At 44.6% G+C, this 24,949-nt stretch overlaps 2 protein-coding genes across 5 annotated transcripts in view; one reads left to right on the top strand and one right to left on the bottom strand.

The window, feature by feature from the left end:
- Positions 1–6,236: 6,236 nt before the first annotated feature.
- Positions 6,237–24,875, bottom strand: SAXO2 (stabilizer of axonemal microtubules 2). Of its 4 annotated transcripts, none has more exons than XM_079954327.1 (5): positions 24,766–24,875; positions 11,686–11,865; positions 10,291–10,493; positions 8,453–9,406; positions 6,237–6,518 (listed from the first exon to the last, which is right to left on the bottom strand). In XM_079954327.1, exons 1-5 carry the CDS (start codon positions 24,804–24,806, stop codon positions 6,499–6,501), a joined length of 1,398 nt encoding a protein of 465 aa, XP_079810453.1. In that variant the 5' UTR covers positions 24,807–24,875; the 3' UTR covers positions 6,237–6,498. The 4 variants fall into 4 exon arrangements, with proteins under 4 accessions (XP_079810453.1, XP_079810454.1, XP_079810452.1 ...); XM_079954328.1 differs by adding an exon at positions 16,791–17,014 and having other exon boundaries at positions 6,237–9,406; positions 24,766–24,859; XM_079954326.1 differs by having other exon boundaries at positions 6,237–9,406.
- Positions 22,261–24,949, top strand: part of EFL1 (elongation factor like GTPase 1) — a 72,069-nt gene continuing 69,380 nt past the window's right edge. The window contains exon 1 of the mRNA XM_079954199.1: positions 22,261–22,364. Coding sequence (XP_079810325.1) covers positions 22,325–22,364 — 40 coding nt within the window. The 5' untranslated portion in view covers positions 22,261–22,324. The remainder of the gene's footprint in view (positions 22,365–24,949) is intronic.

The following is a 24,949-nucleotide window of genomic DNA, read 5'->3' on the forward strand; positions in this document are numbered from 1 at the left end:
GAAAAAATACAAACAATATGGAAATATAAATAAATGCAGCCACATTTGAAATAATGTATACCATTCTGGGGGACGCAGGTGGCGCTGTGGGTTAAAGCCTCAGCGCCTAGGGCTTGCCGATCGAAAGGTCGGCGGCTCGAATCCCTGCGGCGGGGTGCGCTCCCGCTGCTCGGTCCCAGCGCCTGCCAACCTAGCAGTTCGAAAGCACCTCCGGGTGCAAGTAGATAAATAGGGACCGCTTACCAGCGGGAAGGTAAACGGCGTTTCCATGTGCGGCTCTGGCTCTGGCTCTGGCCAGAGCAGCGATGTCACGCTGGCCACGTGACCCGGAAGTGTCTCCGGACAGCGCTGGCCCCTGGCCTCTTAAGTGAGATGGGCGCACAACCCCAGAGTCTGTCAAGACTGGCCCGTACGGGCAGGGGTACCTTTACCTTTATACCATTCTGGCTGTCCCGCCTCAAAAAGGAAAATCTGGAGCTGGGAAAAGTACCATGGGGTGGGGAAGCACAAATGATCAAGAGGTCAAAATATTTTTCTTATGAAGGAAGGCTTAAAGACCCTTAATTTAACTAAGGCTGCAATCCTAACCCCACTTAACTGGGAGTAAGCCCCATTCAACTCCATAGGAATGACTTCTGAGTAGACAATATATTTATTGAGCTGCACTGTAAGAGGGACATGGCAGAAGAGAGCTAGGTAACTTGGTGGCATCCTGATGTTGCATTGCAACTCCCATCATTGGACACACTGGCTGTTGGTGGTGGGCACTGGAGTCCAACAACTGGGGAGGGGGGGCGGTACCACATTGCCTACCCACCACCCAAATGTTTATAAAATTAAGCGAAGTGGATAGACAGAAGGTTCACATGTCTTTCTCCCATAATATTAGAATTCAGAGTCTCCCAGTGAAATCGATTGACATTATTTTAGGACAGGAAAGAACCACCGCATCACACAATGCAGAATTCACCCATGGAATTTGCGGTCCGCTGCCTTATGTGAGGTGATAAAGCAAATTCACAGCACAAAGTGATTCGACAAAGTCATGGCAGAGGAGATGCATAATGGACCAGGAAAGGAGATGAGGGGAGTGCTTCCCCAGGACTGACATCACAGCTGATGGAGCTTCCTGGCTCTGGCAAATGAATAATGTGGCTTTCAGGATTGTGACAGATTGGCAGAGAGGGGGGTGAAAATCAAAGGCTGGGTACTTCTTTCCTTTCCTTTGTCAAGGTTCCTTTTTCACCCTAGCAGTTTAAATGGTGAAACTTTTTTTGCTTTTTTTTGTATTTCTGATGTAAGTTAAAGGTTGCATTTTGGCTGACTATAGATCTCTTTGTAAGCGCCAGCATCTTTAGCAAGTGAAACCTGTGCACTCAATATTAAGTGTCAATGAATTCAGTGTAGCTGACTTCTTTACAGTCCTGCCACGTGGCTGATTGGGGATGTAAACCTGGGTCTCCCCCATCAAATTACAACACGCTAACCTCTACCCCCCCACCCCACCCCCTTTGCTTGCTCACTGTTCTATGATTGTCAGCTGACCCAAATCAATTTGGTATTATACTGCTCTTTGGGAGTTCCATATAATGAAGACAGCTGTCTGCATTTTGAGACTCTCCCTTGAGAGGTTAGGTGAGGAGGCTGTTGTGATGAGCTCCCTGTGGCGATCACACAGGGTCCCCGGACGTTTGAGTCTATCGATCCCTGTGCCACCACTGTGATTGCTTCCCCGCTGCCACCAACCCATTTCACACGGAGTCCAGACAGTTGTTAACATTAAACCAAATAAACTAGTTTATTTTATAAGCCTTAACAAGTTTATGGTTTCAGATAATTTTTCTTGTCAGTTTCTTTACCGGCCTATACCTTCCTAATAACTTTTAACTGATTATCCCAACTGTCTATCTGACTCCTTTTAACAGATTCACTCTCTCACATCAAACCACAGACTTATCCTCCCTCTTTCTTCTCTAACACCCGACTGACTCCTTAACAACACTACAGTGGTGCCCCGCAAGACGAACGCCGTGCAAGATGGAAAACCCGCTAGATGAAAGGGTTTTCCGTTTTGGAGGCGCTTCACAAAACGAATTTCCCTATGGGCTTGCTTCGCAAGACGAAAATGTCTTGCGAGTTCCTGCAGGGTTTTTTTCCTTTCCCCCCCTTTTTCTAAGCCGCTAAGCCGCTTATCAGCTGATCCGCTAAGCCGTTAATAGCCGCTAAGCCGTCAATGGGCTTGCTTCGCAAGACGAAAAAACCGCTAGACGAAGAGACTCGCGGAAGGGATTAATTTCGTCTTGCGAGGCACCACTGTAACTCTAACTCTAACTCCTCCCCTTGGGTTCCCACTTGCCAATCACTTCACACTCATTTAACCCTTTCCTTATGACCCAGCATGATGTCACCTTGGAGGGCAAACGCCATACTCCCCTTACTTCAAAAATTTGCCATTGCACCACTGGTGCATGGAAAGCACTGTAGAGCCTCCAGGCTCAGGGGCAGTGCACCATTGAATACGTGGCACAGAGAAATGAACAACACGGATAGCCTGGCGCCTTTGTGCCCTGCTTGAATGTTTGCCAGGAGGTATCTGACTGGTCACTAAGCAGAATGCAAGATAGAGGATAGCCTCCATCAGGGCTCTTTTGATACTGTTAAGCCTCTAGTAGAAAAAGAAAATGTTATTGCTGTTTTCAGTTTTACCTGGCTTGTTTTTTATTTGCAAGTCCTGTGCTCTTGCATAAATGCCCAAAGGCAAATTTGGTTGAACTGGGCCCTCTGCTGATGGGCCAGAAAAGAAACAGCAGAGATTTTGTCCAGAGGGTGTTAGAGGAAAAATTAATGCACCATGATTTTGGTTTTGCCTCACTGCTAATTAAACTAATGCTGCTGTACAGAAAACCTTTCACGTGGGTAACCGTGGCCTTTGCTGACAGCAAGAAAAGCGATATAGACCCACTCAGTGTAATGATATGGACGCTAAACACCTTGGGCCAATTAGCAGTCAGTAGAATCAAGAGGTAAAGTTTTTCCAGGTGGGAGAATTGCATATTTGAATGTTCAAAATGCTGGGGAGGAGGACGGGGAAAACCCCTGCAGATAGTAGCCTGGTTTCCGCAACATGGTAGGCCAAACTTTTTTAGCAGAACTTTTTTTACCAGAACTGCACAAACATAGTGGCTCTGAGAGAGGAGCTTGCAAGAAATGGGTGAGCATCTCCGTTTCGGTTTCTCTTATTTTTCCAAGTTCAGTTTTCCACATTTCTGCATTTGTTTAAAAAAACACCCTCATGAAAATTCATCAGTGTTTTAATGCAGATTTCTCCCAACTGACACTTTTTCTGTTAATTTCAGTAATGTGTGCATTTTTATGGATTCTTTACCCCAGTGTGGTGTGTATTTTTTGTACACGTTATTAAGCTGGAGACCTGCGCTGCAAAATTCAGAGAAGTGCAAGTTTTTAAGGATGGCTGTGTTAGTTTTACCACTTGATTCTCCCCGTATAAACTGTCCCTTTTGACACATTGGTGTCAGCAGGAGTGCAGAGAGCCTGCACTTAACTTTAAAATGATTAACTTTGGCTGCCCAAGCTTTTTAAATCAGCCATGGGTCTTGTTTGTTTATACCATTTTTAAATTAAAACATGTAATATACTTTTGTATATATTTATTACCTGATCTAAAAGTGCAATATTTTTTGTACAGTGTGTAATAAAGATTTTGGAACTTTTTTTTCTTGTTTACTGAAACTTACCAAATGTTTTTATTTTGTATTTAATATTTGTAAAGAATGAACTGCTAGCATCCCTGTTTTGCTAGTACTTTGGTTATAAATGCATGTCCTAGGGAAGCAAAGCTGTGGGTGATGGTTGCAGCAGATGGATATGGTCCTCTGTAGCCAATTCCACTGCTGCTACATTAACCAAAGATGTCTAATATTATTTGTTCACTGGCTTAACTTTGGTATTCACAAAAATAAACACTCCTTTTGGCTATCCCAGTTGCTTTTACTATATGGAAACAGTTTGTTAGTGGCATTTTTCAGGTTCTTTACACAGTGCATTGTTAAAACTATGGAATGTGCTCCCAACTTGGATGCATAGCTGCCAACTTACAGATTTGAAAATAAGGGACCAGCAGCCTCGAAAATAAGGGCTCAGCAGCCAAAATAAGGGATTTTAGTCAGCCAGCTGAAATACAAAGTTAAAAGGGACCAGATAATTTGGAGAGCAGCACCGGTTTTTAGCCCTTGGTTTCCAGAGGTTGCTGCTCAAGACACAAGCTGATGAAACACTGCAATTAAATAACTACAACAGCAACCACTTTTCGCGCAAAATGAAGTCCAAGCTACGAAGATGCTGCTGCACTTCTGTATCTTTTCCCTCATGCTCCATCTGCAGCTCTCAGTTCCATCAGGCGGGGCAGGAAATAGCGCCCAAAGTAAACCCGCAGATCAGACCATCTATGCTAGTCTACCACTACAAATCTATGGGGGAAGTGCTTGCGGTCCTTCCTCCGCTTTCCCCCTCTATGGTTAGCCCTTGGAACACCTGCCTCCTCCTCCTCTCTCTGAACTGCTTTCTCTATGGTTGCCCTCGCTCTCCTCTCAAGGCTCCTCAGTCCCAGCGGGGGGGGGGGCTCCTGGGGGCCGAGGCTGGTGAGAGGAGGCCAGAGCGGGCCGGGCAGCCAAGCAACACAGTTGGAGCCTCCCTCCTCCCTGGCCAGCAGGGAGGGAAGGAGAGGAGCTGCTTCCTTTGAAACCCGGGAAATTTAAGGGACATCATCAATAAGGGACAGCAGCGATACACGGCGCTGGGATAAGGGACTTTGCCGCCAAATAAGGGACGGTTGACAGCTATGCTTGGATGGCTTCCGAAGATTAGACAAATCAGTGGAGGACAATGGTTACTGGTCATGATGGCTATACTCAGCCTCCACAGGCAGAAGCAGTATTGGCTCCGAATATCAGTTGCTGGAAATAACGGGAAGAGAGCTCTGGCGCTTAGGTCCTGCTTGCTGGCTTCCTCTGGGCACCTGGTTGGCCACTGTGAAAACAGGATGGTGGGATGAAATGGGCCATTGGCCTGATCTGGCAGGCTCTTCTTATGTCCTTGACAGGGTGGGCAGAGCAGGCAAGTACCCAAACCAGACATGAAATCCCATCCAGGGCAACATCATAGGAAGCCCCCTCAAAGGACTCCTTGCCAGCCAGTTCAGCTGCATAAATCCACATTTCTGGTCTGTTTTCTGCCTCTATTCTAACCGCTGAACTGGTTCTCCCATGCTCACGCCCAGGGAGCTGAATGTGTTGAGCTGGCACCCTTGGCAAGTGTTTGAAGGAAAGTGAGGAAATATAGAAGGAATATCAGAGTCTCTAGATTCGCAACAGTCACTGGTGTCGGGTGGAAAACTCAGCAAAATGGAATCTTTTCCAGATATTTTTGTAGCGCTTAATTTTTCTGCGGGAATTTTTGTGTTTTGTATGTTAGTAATAATTCATGAATAGCAACAGCAAATAAACATTGAGCAAGCTTGTCAGGTTCAAAGTTTTGTCATGCTAAATTAAATCACTCTCAAGGTCATCAGATTTTTTTTCCCTGATGCCAATTATCCCAGTTTTCAAATTCAAAATTTTCTGGAATAGCCACACCGCTGGATTCAGCCCACTTACATGTGTAAATATCCACTTGATGTCATGGTTATCAAGTAAATAACGTATTTGTGTGAGCTAGCCATATGAAAAGAGGACCTGGAAAGAACAGGACTGAAGAGAGAAAAATGTTCTGGCTCTTTCATCTCCATCAGAGAATGAGATGACAATAGTTAAGAGCATGTCTCCAGACTAGAGGCTCATGTGTCCATTTCAGGTGGCAAAAGGAAAAAGTATATATACAGTATCATAAGAACTGAAAAGCTCCACTCCTAGCCTAGTGGCAGTCTTAAACATACTTCAAGAAACAAAATAGAAAGCTTTTGTTTTTACCGTATTTTTTGCTCTATAAGACTCACTTTTTCCCTCCTAAAAAGTAAGGGGAAATGTGTGTGCGTCTTATGGAGTGAATGCAGGATGCGCAGCTATTCCAGAAGCCAGAACAGCAAGAGGGATTGCTGCTTTCACTGTGCAGCGATTGCTGTTCTGGCTTCTGAGATTCAGAATAATTTTTTTCTTGTTTTCCTCCTCCAAAAACTAGGTGCGTCTTGTGGTCTGGTGCGTCTTATAGAGCGAAAAATACAGTAATTTGATTTCCCCCCAATTCTAGAGTATTCAATTTACATAGGAAGAAGAAGAAAAGAATCCGGCTCTAAGTCTCAGTTTGATCTGTGAGAATACCAAGAATACCATATGGGAGTGATACAAAACAAACATTCCCAGCGGTTCGGAGTTTTTCCTCTCCTTTTTTGGATGATTTATTGTGTTCTTTTGACACCATTCAGTTCTTGATCTCGATCTCTGAATTGGTGGTTTGGGGATACAGTTCGTGGGATTACATGACACTTCAATCATAAAATGGTTTCCCTAAAATAATGAGTACAAGGCAACACACAGGTAAGAAACAATCAGTGAGAATGAAAATGATGCGAAGCATTCACTGGAGCAATAGCTCAAAGTATTGGCATCAACCTTACAACTTGAATTACAGGCCTATCAAAACTGAAATCATACTCTGAAATGCAATCTTATCATAAATTTAGTAATATACATATGCCCAGGCACACGTGTGTATTAAGGTGAAATAGATTCAAATAATCTGGAAAAAGCTTCCCAACCCAGTCCCAAATCCAATTGAAGTTACTCATTGTTACGACTATTATCTTACGCACTTTTACTTGGAAATAAGCCCCACTGAGCATAATGGGACTTGTTACTGAATACAAACATCCCTAGAATTCTACTGCACCTCCCACTGCTACCACAAAACAAGTTAACAACCAGGGCTGGTACCCATTAATGCCATCTGCTCAATGCAGCAGTAAGAGTACCTGATGTAATAAAGAGGACTTAGATGAATATCACCACCCCAATGTCTAACCCAACCCCGCTTTGCCACCCTCTGCGTTCCAGGAGCACAGAGCCAGGAACCACATGGTGCCATCGTTTCATAAAAATTGGCGGCACCTAGTATTCCAGATCTGTTCTTGTTAGGGCAGTGCCATCTGCCTGTAAATCTGATTCTTTTATTGTGAGCCACTTTGAGGACCATTACAGCTGAAAAGCAGTATACAGGCAACTCCCCATTTGTGTGCATTTGGGATGCGCACGGTCACTGATGCACATGCTGTTTTCAACATCGGAAGGCTGACAGGGTGGGCTTTCCTGTGTCCCGCCGGTGTGCGTAGTACCTCGGAATGCAAAATCCCGCACAAATGGGGAGCTGCCTATACAAATATGGTAAAATAAATATATTGAAGCCCTATGTTTTCCAATGGGACATAGTTTGAGCTGGATTGGTTTTATATATTGGCTTACAATACATGATGCCAACAGTCCCAGACTATCCTTTCTTGAGGTGTGCAGCAAAAAAATATGTCCACATGTGGCTAAACATCTTAATACTAAATTCTACCAATGTGGTTTTGCAGGGCCAGGTAATACATGCTGAAATGTCTTGAAAATCCAAAGTGGAAGTTCTTATTTTCCTAGCAAGCCTCCATAATTTAAACACACACACACACACGCATATGGAGGTAGCCCAAACAGCATCCAACTAATCTGTCCTGGTATGGGACAACTGCATATTCCTGCATTGCTGGGGATTGGACTAAATGATTCTCAGGGTCCTTTCCAATTCTATGATTCTATTACAATAAACATGTTGAACTAGTGCAAAATGTGTTTTGTGATGCTACTTGGTGCAGCAGCAAACTGTAATCTTTAGCATCTGCCTTATACAGAACCAGACTGTTGACCTGGCTAGCCAAATCATTTTGTCTGAAGCTGGTAGGGGTTCTCCAAGGTCTGGGGAAGAGCTATATCTCAGTCCTGCACTGTAAGATCCTTCAAAAAGAAACACCAAGATATCAACTTGGAACCTTCACATTCTGCTTGTTAGCTGCAACCCCTTTGAACATATTTTAAGGAAGCGAGCCGGGACAATTTTGTTTGCTGTATGTAATAACAGTACACAGTCCTATTCAGGTAATCGTATTAAAATGCATCATCAAAATATTGCCAGAAAATCACCCATCTTGTTAAAATGAACAGTTGTCTTGTAATACAGTTGAAGAAAAGAGATTCCACAGAAATATTGACACAAATTTTACTTATATAAACTTGTAAAAATTAGTTCTCAGATCACTCCAAAAAAATCTTATAATCAGTAGGCTTATTTAGAATGGTTAGAGCTAATGTAATACTCTGACCGCTGCATGATAATTTTCGGAACACTTTTGTGCAAACTATTAGAATTAGGAGTTAGGATACAACTGCTATTTCTTTTGGAAGATGATTACCATTTGCATGAGCAATCTTACTGACGTCTGGTGAAACTCTGCGGAAGAATTTGTGACCATGAGAATCAGTGTTGACAAAGACATATCCTGGAGGGGATGGATAGGTTGCTGGGCAGACCTCTTGTTTCTTTGGCGTATATTCTGTACGGTACAAGGTTTCATCTGTAAAAGGTGCTGAACTAGAGAGGGCCATCTTTGAAGGTTTGCAACTCTGAGTCAGGACTATGTTGTGTGGTCTATAGTGAGCTCTGAAGGTTGTCATGCCATCAAACTTCCCAGAGGCCTTTGGAATATCCTGGGACTTCTTGACAATTTCTGGCCGATGGGTATCCCAAGCTTGAAAGGCATCTCTCATTGTTGTATTCCCTTGAAAGGGCGCATTATTTCTCCTGCTCCTTTCTACTGGTCTCATGAGGACAGCTGGATTGATGTCGTGTGGAATATAAGCAAGGTGGCTCGTGGTGGTCAACTCCATGTTGCCTGTGGGTGGAACATACTCTTTTGCTTTGTGAACTTCAGGCAAGGAAATGGCCCACGGTTGAAAACGATCGCGGAATTCTGTGGTTCCATCAAAAAGAGCCTTCACCTCCACTTTAGAAGGTTCAGGCTTGAAGCTTTTTGGAAGTTCGCCAACAAGCCCTCTAAAATCACAGCGGTGTGTTGTGGTGTCTACAAAGGGTTGGCTATTGGGCTTGTATTCTTCTTTTGACACCTTCAGTTGTGGCTCCAGCTGATGAGGAACGTAATCGCTGCGATGACTTGTAACACTGGTAAAAGGCTGATCTGAAAGCTTGGTCACAACAGTGGGCTTAAAGCTTTTTCGGAGGGAGATTTCCCTCGGGAAAAAGGAATCTTGAAATGTGGTGCTGTTCCCAAACTTTTCAGTGGGAAGTTGGTAGGCGTTCTCCACTTTGTTGGTCTCCCTTCTTTGAACTTCCCAGGCCCTATAGTCAGCTTTAAGACAAAAACAGCATTAAGCTAACAAATTTTGCTATGGTGGTTAATTTTTGATAGCCTTGGCCTCAGCATAGATTGGTTGCAGTCTGTTTGAGTGGTGTGTCACCCTGCCAACATACTTAGGGCACCTATAGACATGTATTTGATTGCCTTCAACCACTCTGGGCCAGAAATTGCTAAGTAAAGGAATACCCATGCTACCTGTTTCAGTTTTAAATAATGGTATGGCTTCCCTCAATAAATTCTAAGGATTATAAGCTGGTGAAGGTGCTGAGAATTCTGTATTAGATATCTCTACTGCAGGTGTGAGGGACTGAATTTGGTTAGGGAGCCAGTGCCTTAATTCTCCATCCTTTGTGGGCCAACTTTGAAAAGGTGAATGGGGTCCTTTGAAGTCAGTTTGTAGGTGTGGTTTGGATTGGACAAAGTGGGGCTCGCTGGCTGTAATAGCAGCAATCAGCTTGGCTGCAGTTCTCAATGGGGAACTCCTTAGTGCAGCTAATCCCAGTGGGGCTGGATTAGAGTCTAGTGTCACCAAGATACATGGATAGGCACAACAGCATCTCCCAAAGCAAAGGGAATGGTTTAAGGCTAGCCAGTCCTAAGCAATGGATAGTTAGCGCCACTGAACTCAATGGATAAACTAGTTTAGGACTCTCTTTTTGCCTTAGCCAAAGCAGGATATTAAGCTTTTGCCTCCAAAGCCCATGGATGATGCCGACAGTGTGCATTTTATTAGACTTAACAAGAAACAGACTCCCTCATTTCACCTGAACAGCATCACAGCAGCCAAGTCCACCATCACCTCTCCAGCATGGCCATATGGCATGCCGCCACTCTGCCCGTCGCTTCACTTTGTGAAAAGTGCTGTGTATTATTACCTCGGTAAGTAGGTATGGTATTCACTTTGCCTTCTCTCTTGTATTTCCTCTCTACAGGCTTTACTATTATCACGGGGTTTATTTTGTGAGCATTATAATCTCTTCTGTAAGTGGTTCCCATGTCCATCTCTCCAGTTACTGGTTTGCACTCCGCTGGAACACGAACAGGCCGATTTGCAACATCGTATGGAAGGTAGTCAGACCTGGAAGTGGGGGGAAGCATAAAGCACTGGATTTAAATAGCCAACATCTATGAATATAACTAAAAATACTGAGCTTACAGTATTAAAAAAAACCCCCAAACTATTTGAAAGCTATTGTGGCTCTTGGTGCCCATTTAGGGCTACAACATTTGGAGCAATTAAAATGGCGGTCATGATTAATGCTGCTGAATTATTTTAAATAAAAAAAATGTATATTATTTCCATTTCAGGGACCTATGAAAACTAGATATTGTCAGCTGTGATTTCTTAAATCAAGCAACAGCCCTAATAATGCTATTGGTCAAATTTTTCACCACTCGGTTTTTCATCAAAATGCTTCCCCTGAGCAAAATCTGACTGTCAGAGCTGCCTCCAGGTCCCAGCTCACAGAGGACCAACGCTAGGCTGTAGTTATGTACAAAAGTCTTTATTGAGATTCAGTCTCCATTTTAAAGCCGCAGCGTGCAGCTCTACGTCCTGACCTTAGACCGGCGAAGTCCTGTCTGAGTCTCCTCCCCCACCACACCAGTTTAAGACTCTCGCTTTGCTCCACCTCTTCCTAAGTTCCTTTCTCCTCTGGGCCCTCCTGCCCGCTAGGGTCTCATCCTTCCTGGACTCCTCTGACACTGACCCTGACGATTCTTGCCCCTCCTTCCGGCGGGCTTTAGGACCTGGTTCCCTATCCGGGCTACCTTCTGTGCCGCTCTCCTGTACCTTTGAACTTGGCGCGCGCGCCCAGCCTGCAACTTTCCTCTTAACCGTTAACTCGCTCTCCGATGGAGGCGTGGTCAACCCTGACTCATCTTCTCTCGCTGGTGGTGCATATGTGGGCTCTGACACCTGGGACTCCTCCCCCCCACTACGCTCTGGTGGGGAAGCTGTTCCTGATTTCCAACTGCTGCTCTGGGAGTCCCCGCTGGCCCCTTGCTTCTGGGGTGTCCCCCTTGGGTCTCCCCTTGCCCTGCCCATCGGCGCCCCCTTCTGTGAATCTTCCGATTCGCTGGAGAGGCTCATGGAATCTATCGGGCTGCTGTCATATTCTCCTACGCTGCCCTCGGATTGCTCCCCCTCGCTTTCCATCTCCTCTCCTCCCTGCGCTCCCGCTGAGTCCCTGACACTGACTAATCCCTCCGTCTTCTCCCTGTGATGCCTTGGTAGCCCCAAAGTCTATCCAGCACTGAAAAATATTTACTTGAAAGTTGTGATGCCTTCCATTTTCCCTCCGTGCGTGTGATACTCATGCTTGGGCTTGAGGCTCTGGGCAGGAGGGATATTGCCATAGAGAGGATATTTGTCCACGTATTCCGTTATGAGGGTCGACTCCCCTACACGGTCATAAATCCTGGTGGGATTATGAGGGCAACGATGGCGCCTGGGATTTAATAACAACAGCAAAGATAAATGAAAGAAATAAGGGTCAACCAATTCAAGCTGTCAGAGTTGAGACTACTCCCTGAAGCTCTTTTAAGCAAGAAGTGCCCTGCTGTTCTGCACACATTGCCTGTCTCACATTTAGTGCAGAATAGCCATGCGACTTTTTACAGGGCATCCCCACAATACTGTCATCCAGTCACTGTCACACTGAATTTTTCCTTGCAGTTCTTCCTCTTCTTAACTCTCAGACCTCACAAAGCCCAACTCGCCCCCCCCCCCACGAAGAATGGAAGAGTGTTTTTAAAAGGGCAGCATTTTAATGTGGGCAATGGGCTGTGACGTATCAGAAAAGTGCACGCTAATGATAACCTTTGCAACTGTTGCCATTTCATGACCCTGTTTATTTTAATCCTTTAATGCCAAAATGCTTTCCCAGCTAGATATTCATGAAAAAGAGGGATGGTGCTGCAACACCAGTCTGCTAGGGTGTTCCGCTCCCACCCCCAATAAATCATTAAAGGATACCTTTCTGGTCACTGCCATTAACCACATTACTAAGACAAGCTTTCCCCTCGTCATTACAAAAATGCATTATTAGGGTGTTATAGCGCTATAAAAATACTGCAGAGAAAGCATTCAAACACTGCTTAAAAGATCAATTAAAAATAATAAACAAGTTCATAAAAAGGTGCCCAGCACCAGAATCAGAGCGCATGTGTGCCAAGCCTCAAAAGGCCCCGCCCACAGGGATTATGCCCCGCCCACAAGTGTGGATGAGACGTAGTGGGATGTGCATGTAAAGAAGTGCAATCATATAGTGCAAAAAGTCACACTTGTAGCTTACAACAGAAGCACAATGAGGGAATAGGACTCAAGAGCCCCTTGTCTGGAAGCAACCAATGTAAAGATAGAGAGTATTTGGTTGGTCTCCAAGATATCAGGCAGAGGCCCTTTCCAGCCCTGAGATTTTTATTTCTTTTTAATGGATTTGAACCTAGAATATTTGGTGTGCTGCATATGCCCTGCCCTGAGCTATGGCCCCACTAAAGTGGGATGTTGTCTAAGCGACGTCACTCTTAGCTCCACTTTGAGACTACGCTCCTGCTGCAAACCCACCTCTCTCTCCATCCCACCAAACTTCTCTCTCTCCTTCTTCACTTTTTCTACTGGTATTCCTGGTGGTTTACGACTGTGGGTGCTAATGGGGGACAGCATTTGTGGATCTCCTGGAAGTATATTTAATGCGTCCCACTCTACCAACATCTCTTTTAGCATCATATTCTTGGATGCGATCCTCATAGGTGTGTGTAGGGGGAAGCAAATAAAGTACAGGGGTTTCTTTGTCATCGGTGCCAAACAGCATCTCATGTATAAGAAAACAGAAATGTTAACTGAAAGCAAATTGTAACTAAACTGAAGTTTGTAAAAAAGAAAAGTTTTTACAAGAATAACAAGCACAATCAAAGGCCCAGAAGAGCAAGGCATGTGCCAATTACCAGATAAAAATAGCTTCCAGTCTCTCAGTGGAGCAAACCTGGTTTAGCTGACTGTGGACTTTATTGAGGTTTATTTGACATTCCTGGGTTCCTCAATGAAGGTTTGGCTGCTTCCACCAAAGCGGGTTGCATCGTTGATATTTGCTGCTGGTGACATCTCTTCATGCGGGACCAGAATGTAACACTCTGTGTTACCAACATGATCCTGCCCTAGCAGACTCCCAAGAATTATCTTTCCATGCCCTACTGTTTGTCCCTGAGGCTTACTCGAGAGCAACTGAACTGCAGCCATTCCCATCTTTACTACTGCTACTTTTATTTCTGTTAGGTGATTTGTGGACAGGCTTTGTGTTCTGTCGTTGAGCTCAGAGCTGAGCTACGGACCACGGGCAGTTCTGTGGTCATCTTCCCCAACACACCTATACTGAACACATTGGAAGATGGCTGCTGCTCCTTGCATGTTCGGAGGAAGATGAGAATGGGGCCTCTACACATGGACAGCTGTTTTCCCAGGGCAGCCAGGTTTCCTGATCCATGTATATGGCTCCTACACAGTAGGGCACTTTCAAGCATCCTCCCCTTTACTCAGTCCTGCCCTAAATCCTAATGACTGGGCTTGCTTTTTCCTCTTCTTCCTCCCTTTCCCCTTTCCTTTTGTGTCATGTCTCTAAGAGTGTGGACCTGACAGCAGGGACTGTCTTATCATTTATCTTTATAGACTGCACTGGGAGCCTTTTTCAGCTGAAAGTAGGATGGCCAACAGCAACAGTATAGATGTACACATGTAGAGTCCCGTTCTCACATCTTCCTCCAAAATTTGGAGGTCCAGAATTTGACCTCATTGACTCTAAAAAACTCCAATGACCTACCTTGCCTTCAGGTGGTATAATTTAAGGTAGTCTTATAGACTGCAGTGAAAACATACTAACAGATACAAAAAGAGAGAGAGAGGCTGCTGGTGGGTTTTTCTCAGGCCCCAAGATTCCTCCAAAACATTTCCCACCAGCCAAATAAAGATTTATTATAAAAAGCCACAATGCCCACAAGGACTTGAGTTCCATGACAGTTCCTCTGATAACAAAATATATTCCTCACTAAAGCTTTTACTTGCCACCTTAAATGCTGCTATGTTTATGAAAATAATGCATCTATTAGGATGGTAGTATTTTGGACGGGTTTCTGCTTCTCCAATGACCTCAGTTCCCTAATACTGACAAGCAGAAAAACTCCTAGGAGGATTTAGCACAATTTATGGCTACCCAAACCTCTCCCATGGAAATTCAACAGAGCTTCTAAAAAGAGAAATGACAGGAATAAGATTAACCTGTCAGCAACTATTTACTCTTCTGTAGGGGGGAATATAAATGACTCATCAGAGCAGGTCGAGTCCTTGGTATTTCTTCTCTTGAAAAACTGCTGGATAGATTACAAACGGTATTCCTTTCCATTAAACCTTGAAATATTAGCACTATTATCAGGAGTACTGTACAGTTTGACAGTTTGACGTGAAAGTTGACATCCCTTTCAATCAGTTCCTTGGCCAGCAGCTAGAACCAACTAGAGCGGGGTGGGGGGTGGGGACAAGGATCAATGAAGTCTTCCCCTGAGCTATTTCCTGGTCTCTTGGCGGGAGGTTGGAGCTACTTTACTTATTAATCACCTTTTTTTACCCCACATATCCCACCAAGGAACTCAGGGCAGTCAGTGTACAAGGTCCCCTCCTTTTATCCTAGCAGAGAGTGAGCTTGAGGCCAAGTGGGGATTTAAATGTGGGTCTCCCCGGTCTCAATACTACTTTGTACCATTAGGGTAGCCACCTGTGTTGTATCGCTTCTGGTCCTGCTTGCCATAATGAAGGCAGCCCACCTTTTCCTAGGCTGAAGGGGAAATGGTGAGGATCTGCGACATGTTTTACTAGTGAGACAGAATGGTTTCTAGCACACTGTTGCATGTTCGGAGACATCGAAGCAAGGGATGGAGAGATAAGATCTCAGAGAATCTTCGAGATTCAGTTCCACCCCAAGCCACGATGGGAGAAAACAACAGCTGGTAAGTGAAAGAAACATCATCCTACATGGACAGAAGGAATCTCTGTGGACATAACAGTTTTCACATGCAGGGCAGAATAAAGTTAATAGTTTGAGTTCCTCACTCAAAGCTTTATAAATTTATATATCATAACATCACGAATGGAATTCATTATGTAGCAGTTTACTAAGGGATTATTATTATAACTGAAATGTAACCAACATGAATTAAGTTCATGGAACGCAGTGATATAAGATTGGAAATGAACCCAAACCACCGTGCGGGGAGCCACTTTAACTAAAGTATTAATTGGAAGTTGATTGGCATACTGATAATTGTATAATTTGGGAATTAATTGTTATTCATATAATTTGGCTAATATTGGGGGTATATTGGAAAACTAATTTTTTTAAAAAATGCATGTGCTAATTTATATGCATAGAAACTATTTGCAACTTCAAGCCGCCTCCTGCTCTCCCTTCTGAGGGCTCTTTATCTTTGGGCCAGGCAGCTCTTTGAATGGATGAGAGCTAGAGGACTTTCCCTTGTAAAGCAGGCCACCCTGGTTTATTTATTTATTCATAATATTTCTTACTCTTCCCCCTAAGGGACCCAGGGCAGGTTATGACATTAGAGTAAAGGTAAAGGTAAAAGTACCCCTGACCATTAGGCCCAGTCGCAGATGACTGGGGTTGCACGCTCATCTCGCTCTATAGGCCAAGGGAGCCAGCGTTTGTCCACAGACAGCTTCCAGGTCATGTTGCCAGCATGACTAAGCCGCTTCTGGCGAACCAGAAAGTGCACAGAAACGCTGTTTACCTTCCTGCCAGAGCGGTACCTATTTATCTACTTTTACTCTGATGTGCTTTCAAACTGCTAGGTTGGCAGGAGCTGGGACTGAGCAATGGGAGCTCACCCCGTCGGGGGATTCGAACCGCCGACCTTCTGATTAGCAAGTCCTAGGCTCTGTGGTTTAGACCACAGCGCTACCCGCGTCCCGACATTAGAGTATGCAACGGCAAAACCAGATAAAAACCAGGTTCTGGGCTTTATTTATAAGGCTGTCTCTCTGCCGCTAGGCAGTGGGAAAGAAGGCGGCTTCTGAAGCCTGTGATTAATAGCTTTGAGAAGGCAGGACAAAGCCAGTTCTTTGGGCCGTTTCTCTTTGCCTTCATGGAGCAGTCACTTCGCAACCCTGATACAAACATCGGATGAAGCCCAGAGGCTCCTGGCCCAATAGGCCAAGTGGCCTTTCAGATACAGGAATGCATTTTGTGGCCTTTGGATCTTGACAGCTCACCTGTCCCCATGTTTGCCTACAATCACGTTCAAGGAGACATTTTCAAAAGTTTACTATGTACCTATGAGTTGAAATATTCAGCAATCAAAATGGTCTCACCTCCTTTTCTCCTCGCTTGTCCTTCTGCAGTTGTCATGGTTTGCTTTATTGTTAGAGAGCCGATGGATTGTGACATCAGAAGGAAGTCAAGCAGGCATCATCTCTCTACTTCCACTCCTGTCCTCTTTCTTTCTTTCTCTCTCTCTCTCTCTCTCTCTCTCTCTCTCTCCTCCTCCTCTTGCTGTCTTTCTCTTTCACTTTTACACTCTCTGGCAAACCTTCTTCTGAAAGCAGTTTGTTTTTTAAGTCTAAATCTCACTTTAAGATTGAACTTCTAAAATCCCATTTCCCACCAACTGTCTTAACGTTTTGGAGCCATTTGAAAGTGATAACGTAACTCGCCATGCTTCATCTTAATGCAATCATCATCTGTAAATTAGGACACCAGTATAAAAGGATAAGACTTCCCACAAAAAAACACATCTGACTGACATGTGTGAATAGTATTTAAGGTGTGTAAAATAAAATTACTCTTTTTTTGCACTAATGAAACAAGGCTGAAACCATTCATTTGGTTGCTTGTGATGCATGAAAATCTCACTGAAGTGACAAGGTAAACAGCATTTGTACTGTGAAACAAAACTGATTTTTCAAACTGTTGTTTGGGGTGCAAGTGAACTAGTAACAATTTCCTGCAGATTAGCATTAGATTAACTTTTGGGAGCTAATTTGCAAGGTTGTGTTAATGAATTATATTAAGTAAGGATAGACCAGGTGTGGGGAATTTCTGGCCCTTCAGATGTTGCTGAGCTACATGAACCCCAGGAAGCATAGGATGATTAATTCAGCAATGTTTGGAGGGACAGAGGTTCCCATATAGCTGTGATAGATCCTCCATTCTTTAAACAGGGGAATTATTTATATAGACTCTTGACACTGTGTTTTATTTTCCTCTTAAAGTGTGACTTGGGTAGTTCACTTGAGCCATTTTCTCTGCTGCCACCTTCCTGCTAATGTTTCCTAACTGAGGTACGGTATATGTTTGGGTTGCAGAGTAGTACTATTGAAAGGCTGGTGGGTAGTTGGTCCCAAGAGCAAAGCCTTGGACTAGCTGGTCTTTTGTTCCATCACACTCTCTGAATATCTCTGCTGAATTTATTATCATCTCTTTTTTAAACCATTTGGGTAAGGCACTGTGACCTTTCTGCGACAATGCCGATGGTTACTACTGCTACTACTAGTAGCAATTCTTACATACGCCACCAGCATAGGTCAAAGGATTTAACTTGCCTTGCTCCTCCAGTCCCAAAGGTCCTCCTCAGACATTTATCCAATAATCAGCGCCTAAACACACCAGCAAGCCCTCATTGTGAATGGCTCAAACTCCTACCCCAAAGTCTAGGCCAATTTAGAAAATCATCAAGCTTTCCTAAAACACTGCTCAGATCATCTAGCTGCAAAAGTGTATGTGGAATGGGGTTTTTTTCTCCCTGAAAAAGAAATCAACAGGTCTTCTTGACATGCTAACTTCCTATGCGTAAGTTATTTTGTTTGTTTGTTTTTGCATGTCCTGACTTCTGTCTAGTACAGTGGTACCTCGGGTTACATACGCTTCAGGTTACAGACGCTTCAGGTTACAGACTCTGCTCACCCAGAAATAGAACCTCGGGTTAAGAACTTTGCTTCAGGATGAGAACAGAAATCGTGCTCTGGCGGCGCAGCGGCAGCGGGAGGCCCCATTAGCTAAAGTGGTGCTTCAGGTTAAGAACAGTTTCAGGTTAAGAACGGACCTCCAGAATGAATTAAGTACTTAACCCGAGTACCACTGTACATGCAAAGGCTCTTACTTATAAGAAAGATAGCTTTAGTCAGGCAAGTAATGGTACAGGCTTGCCATGCTCAGGAATCACGATTCAGGATTTAGGAGCAGGACAAGATCGTGACACAGATGTCCCTACAATTCCCCCCACCCCTTCCACCAGCTTTTTAAAATGATGCATGCTCACTCATGCTGTATGGGAACGTCAAGATTGCAAGCATGCCCTCCATCGGGTGCACGGATCTGCTCCCATCTGCGAAGGTGGTGACTGATTCTAGGTGACAAGGCTGAACCCTCCTGTTCAGCCTCAATTGAGGCTGTCTGCAAGAAGGACAGAGGCGAGGGCCGGCATCCCTGCCTACAAAATGACTGAGGCCAAGGCGTAAAGGGAAAATCCATGATAGTTAATGGGATTGCCAAATACCGAAAGAAAACAGCAAATGCTGGGGGTGAGAGCTGGGACAGGGGAAACCCATAGGAGCATCTATCTAGAATCTGTTGGGTATCGGACACCTTTGCTGGTCCAGCAAGCAATTCTTATGTTCCTAAGGAGACCCCACTTATAGACATCTCTCTGCAGGGGCATTATCTTTTTTCCTGATCAGTGGGAAAGGGGCAAAATGTAGAGCAATGTGACTGTGATAGGTGTATGACTAATAGAAGCTAGCAAATACTAAAAGGAGACAAATGAAGGAGTAATATATTCTGTGTTCCCATTTAATGAACAAACATGGCTCTTGGATATTGACTGTGAGTGAGTCTAGCTATTGCTTGGATAGTTCAGTGTTTACTGAAGGCAAAAAAGCATGTCTAATTGACATTTGTATTGTGAAGACACTCTAGTTCTTGGCTGTGCATATAAGGAAGAGATATTCATTTTAAGCACTAGTTCTGCAACTCATAAGGGATTTTTTTAAAAAAACACACATACAAAATAAATTAAGTGTTTACATCTTATTATGGAAACATCCTATGCTCAGCTGTAATTGATACCTGGTTCAGGTTCAGAATGTATCATTTCAAACCAGGCAGCACATATTTATATTCCTAAGAGAGCTGTAAGGGATCCAACACTTATTTTGCACAAATGCAGTTACAGGAACATTTTTGTAGTTTAAAAAAACAATCTGCCTCTGAAATTTCCTTCTGCAAACTTTGGCCATGCCTTGCACCCTGCAAACAAACTGGCTGCCTTTACTGCTCACAAAAAGCTTTTTAAAAGAAAAAGTTGTGTAATTATATAATAGATTACATTTTAATATCTGGTCATGTACTGTACTAGAATAACAGACTGTCATGATTGTCTGCATGATTAACTGAGTACTGTGTCCCTTAATTTGGGGAAACTGAAAAGGCATACATCACAAACTTGTATACTATGTTTTATTTGATGCTCCATGCCATATCTTTCCTACAAAAAATTATGGGAATTGAAGTTGGGAAAGTGTATTGAGTCTTTATTACGGATTCGTAGACTCAACACAAAACTTTAATTCCAAATGTTCTCAGGAAAGAGGGAAGGATGTTAAGCTAGTTCAACAGTATAATTCTATACAAGTTTACTTAGAAATAAGCCCCACTGAGTTCAATGAGGCTTGCTTCCAAGCCAATGTGCATGGGTTTGTAGCCTAAGTCTATAATGTGGATATGCTTAGGCAATAAAATGATAGGAGCACAGAGTATATATGTGCCACACACACGTATGCTTTTGGTTTGTGGTGAACTGCTGAACTAAATCACCATTATACAAAGAAAGCATCAACAGACGGTGAAGAAGTAATTTGCAACGGAGAAAAGAAAATCTAGATGCCTTACACCTTCATCAGTTTCCAAGTAAATGCTAGTGTTTATCATATGAAAGAATACAGTCCTCTTAGCGCTGACACATTATCCTGTGAATGTCAATGTCCCCAACTGTGCTAAATAATTATAATGTTTGGGGATTAGGGCAGAAGTAGAGTCTCTGTGTAGAAGCAAAAGAACAAGCCACCTATATATTTTCCTGTTGTTTCTTTTCCTCTTGGTAACCCTAATGTGTGTATGGCTTAACTCCCCAGGTAACAAGATCCAAGCGACAAGTCCTCCCATTGAAACCTGAAGTGTTGTTGCAAAAGCAAAGCAAATTCAGTTCGCTGCCTACATCAATATCTGCTTGAGAGTTTATTGACCACAAAATTGTTGGCAATGTACATTTTGTAAACCATTTGTTTGTAGGCTTGTTTCACAGGGCCTTTGTTCTGTGGTGTTTCATTGCAGAACTTGGAAACAGCTTTGTTTGGCTTGAAGCTCCTTTGCCTCCTCCAGTGTCATGTCATCCAAAGTTTAGATTGGCCAGGATCCAAAGGGCTGCTTAGGCTCGCACTTCGAAACTGTAAAAGCTTCCCTCCCTCTCTTTGAGCAGCTGATGCCCAAACTGCTTTCAAAAGTGTCCATCTGTTTCAAAAACAGCTAGCCATGTGGCTTGGCTTGAAGGCTAGTGTCAAGAGAAACACAGGCCCTCTGGGCTCAAGAAGAAAGTTTCAAGAGACTTGTCTCCTGCTGCCTCCTAGCTAAGTCCTAAGCCACTATCCACTGGAAGGATCAACTTACCTCAAAATGAAAACACAAATATTGTTCATGAAACTGTGTAGATTGTACCTGAGGTGGCTCAAGAGGGGGCTTACAAATATTTTTTTTCTTGGAGCCAGTTGAAGTGGTATAGATGCCAGTACAACAGAGAAGTTTGTAACCACTTGAGGAATTCATAGCATATGTTCCATTTAAGCGCAGGATTCAATCACTTCCCTAGTAACAGCCACATTTCTGAGGTTGTTCGCAATATACTACACATCTTTGTTATTCCAGAAATGGCCCTAATCCAGATATGCCTCTTGGCTGAGAAATGTATAAATGGAGTTTTGAGTTCCATGGAACACTAGTGGGCTAAGATATACAGTGGTGCCTCGCAAGACGAAAAGAATCCGTTCCGCGATTCTCTTCGTCTAGCGGTTTTTTCGTCTTGCGAAGCAAGCCCATTGACGGCTTAGCAGATTAGCGCTATTAGCGGTTTAGCGGCTTTTAGCGGCTTATCGGCTTAGCGGATAAGCGGCTTAGAAAAAGGGGGGGAAAGGGAAAAAAACCCGCAGGAACTCGCAAGACATTTTCGTCTTGCGAAGCAAGCCCATAGGAAATTCGTTTTGCGAAGCACCTCCAAAACGGAAAACTCTTTCGTCTAGCGAGTTTTCCGTCTTGCGAGGCATTCGTCTTGCGGGGCACCACTGTACGTACTTTGTGTGTGTAAAATGCAAGGCACGCTTCATTCATACGCACCAGAAGGCTCACATTTGGAACATGTAAGAGTACAACTGAATAGCTAGATGTGATGTTAAATTACAAATTTGCATTTAAAATTTAAAATTTAAGAATAAGAATTTTATTATTTGTACCCCGCCCATCTGATTGGGTTGCACCAGCCACTCTGGGTGGCTTCCAGCATATTTCCTTTTAAAAAATGCAAATAGAATTGGCGTCCATGAGGGATTTTCTCACAATGCAAAGAGCACTTTCAGAGAAAGGAATTTTATCAGAAACACAGAAGGAGAGGAAAGGGCAAATTCCCCCCACCCACATGCCTATAATAACCAGCCCCCAACACAGCATGTGCTATTTGTATTTGTATGCACCTGTTAAAGGCAGAAATACATTTAATGTCATGTCTAGGTTAGCTCATCAAAGCTGGCTGCTGTTATTTCTAGACCTACCTCCTGAGCAAATGGAAGCAAGCTTAGAGTGAGTGATGACTCAGAAAGAGATGCAACAGGCAGCCTCCTCTAAGGGTGAGTAATTTTGCTCCATCTGCTCAGAAGTGTCTATGTCAACCAATTACACTAGATGCAAGAGATCTACCATTCCAGCAGTGGGAGGAGCCCTGGCCAAAATGGTAGAAAAAACACAGATGCCTTTTCCAGGGATTATTACTGTTGTATACTCATCAAAGCCACATGGCACACATGCTGTTTTCTCATAGCATTCAAGCATGTCCTGACACATCATTTGGAAATATGGAACAGGTACTGCCAGATCCTTGAGAGGGACAGTAAATCACCCCATCTGCTATTATTCTGCGTTGCCAGTGCCAGTTGTACCCTGGCCAAGGACATGGTTCCCTGATGTATTTTGAGACCTCTCATCAGGTGCTCACACTTCATGTGCTTGTGGTGGGAAACACCCATGTGCCAGTGAAAAATATGATTGCTACCTAAGGCCATACATACGTTATGAGTGCCAGTTTCCTCAGGATACATAAACAAGAGCATTGGTGCTTAAAGATGTGTGAGCTTATGTAGGTTGTGCCCCCACGCTGAGTAAAGTTTGGCGTGAAGAAACAGAAGTGTTTCTAATAGCTATTGTAATGCATGGAACTGTCCTGTGGAGTCCCTCTTAGTGGATCTTCAGTGTTGCTGTTTCTTTAACTTGCCTTTTTTCTAAGGAGCTGAGTGTGGCAGACATGGTCACCTCCTCACTCTTTTATCCCCACAACAACCCTGTAGGACAGATTAAGCTGCAAAATTAAAGCAAATAGCTGCAGGCATGCTTCATGTCTGAGTTGGGCTTTGAACTCCTTAGTGCACCACATCTGAAAACTACACTGCTTTCAGATATTAGTTAGGACTATTGGCAAGGAAGCCTATGCAGTACCCTGCAGAAGTTGAGGATTACAACTCCCATCATCCATGAACATTATCTATGCTGGCTGGGTTCATGGGTGTTGCAGCCCACTATCATCTGGAGGACACATACACTGACTACCCCAGACTATCAATTCTTCAGGCTACAATTTCCCACTGAAGCTTCCTGGGAAGACTGCCACATACCCTGCTTATTGAGCATTCACCCTGATTTGTTTGTGGGGAGACTGAACAACATTGCATCAAGTGTTCTCTCACACTTTACACTGCATCTCCCCCCCCAAAAAAAAATCACTTTCTTTATTGCAAAAATCCAACCTTTCAACAAAGTTTGTTTGTTTTGCAAGAGCTCCAAATCAGCATTAATAGTGCATGCCCAAATTGCTGGTGTGTGATTGAAAGGTAAAGGTAAAGGTAAAGGTACCCCTGCCCGTACGGGCCAGTCTTGACAGACTCTGGGGTTGTGCGCCCATCTCACTTAAAAGGCCAGGGGCCAGCGCTGTCCGGAGACACTTCCGGGTCACGTGGCCAGCGTGACATCGCTGCTCTGGCCAGAGCCAGAGCCAGAGCCGCACACGGAAACGCCGTTTACCTTCCCGCTGGTAAGCGGTCCCTATTTATCTACTTGCACCCGGAGGTGCTTTCGAACTGCTAGGTTGGCAGGCGCTGGGACCGAGCAGCGGGAGCGCACCCCGCCGCAGGGATTCGAACCGCCGACCTTTCGATCGGCAAGCCCTAGGTGCTGAGGCTTTAACCCACAGCGCCACCTGCGTCCCGTGTGATTGAAACCCACCTGAAAACTGTGATAACCTGGACACAGCCTGGGTGACTTTGGGCTACTTACGCTCTCTCAACCTTACGCCCATTTTCTCCTCATGTGAGTCTTGCAAGGTAGGGTAACTCCCCTCCCACCCACATCAAAACCACTCAGAGCAACGGGAGGAAGGAAAGGACATATAAGAAGTTCATTGTTAGGATCATTATTGGGAACTAATTCAGTGTTGTATATATATTGACTGAAAGCAGACCTGGATTATAGACAGGTGCCTTTCCCAGCCCTGCCTAGAGAGGCAGGGGCTGGATCTGGGACTCTGCCTGCCTGCAAAACTTGACAAATACTTATTCCATCATTATCGCCCCAGGAGCTCATTATTCTCTGTTTCCCCAGTCGCGGTCCACTTTTTACACTCACAACAACCCTGTGAGGTAGGTCACGCGGAGATATAGTGACAGGCCCAAGGTCTCCCGGGGAAGTTCAGGGCTGTGGTTGGGGATGTGTCAGTGTGTGTGTGTGGATTAATTTGAACCCCCTTACTCCCCTTAGCCCAGGGGCACGCGAAGTGCAAATAGACGCGCCTCGCTCGGTTTCCCGCGCACACCCGTGTAGGGCACGCGTCACGTGTGAAGGGACCTTAGCCTTCACCGCGAGGGAGCCCAGTCGCAAGAGTGGAGGGTCTGTGACCCTTTTATGGGGGGGGGTTAACTCCGTGGGTATGACGTCATGCTGCCCCGCCACCCCTCGGGCCCCCCCATCTGGAAACTGCCTTACCCGCAGGTGCAAATCTGGCACAGGCACTGAGGAGCCTTCATCCTCCCGTTCTCGGCGGCTCCTTCGCTCTTCTACCTCTTCCTCCTCCTCCTCCTCTGCCGGGTAACTAGGGAAGCGCCCCGTCGCCTAGCAACCCCGCTCGGCGTCCGTGCGCATGCGCCCGCCCGCCCGCCCGCGCCCTGGG

This window comes from Podarcis cretensis (assembly GCF_951804945.1).
Source record: "Podarcis cretensis genome assembly, chromosome: 14".
In the NCBI taxonomy this organism is placed as follows: domain Eukaryota; kingdom Metazoa; phylum Chordata; class Lepidosauria; order Squamata; family Lacertidae; genus Podarcis; species Podarcis cretensis.

What these genes read in the sequence shown, in the direction of transcription:
- SAXO2 (XM_079954326.1), bottom strand. Translation starts at nt 24,806, where the DNA reads ATGAAGGCTCCTCAGTGCCTGTGCCAGATTTGCACCTGCGG. An exon ending in TGCCAGATTTGCACCTGCGG is followed by an intron (nt 11,866 to 24,765) that starts GTAAGGCAGTTT and finishes ATTAAATCCCAG; the next exon opens with GCGCCATCGTTGCCCTCATA. An exon ending in TACCATACCTACTTACCGAG is followed by an intron (nt 9,407 to 10,290) that starts GTAATAATACAC and finishes TTTGTCTTAAAG; the next exon opens with CTGACTATAGGGCCTGGGAA.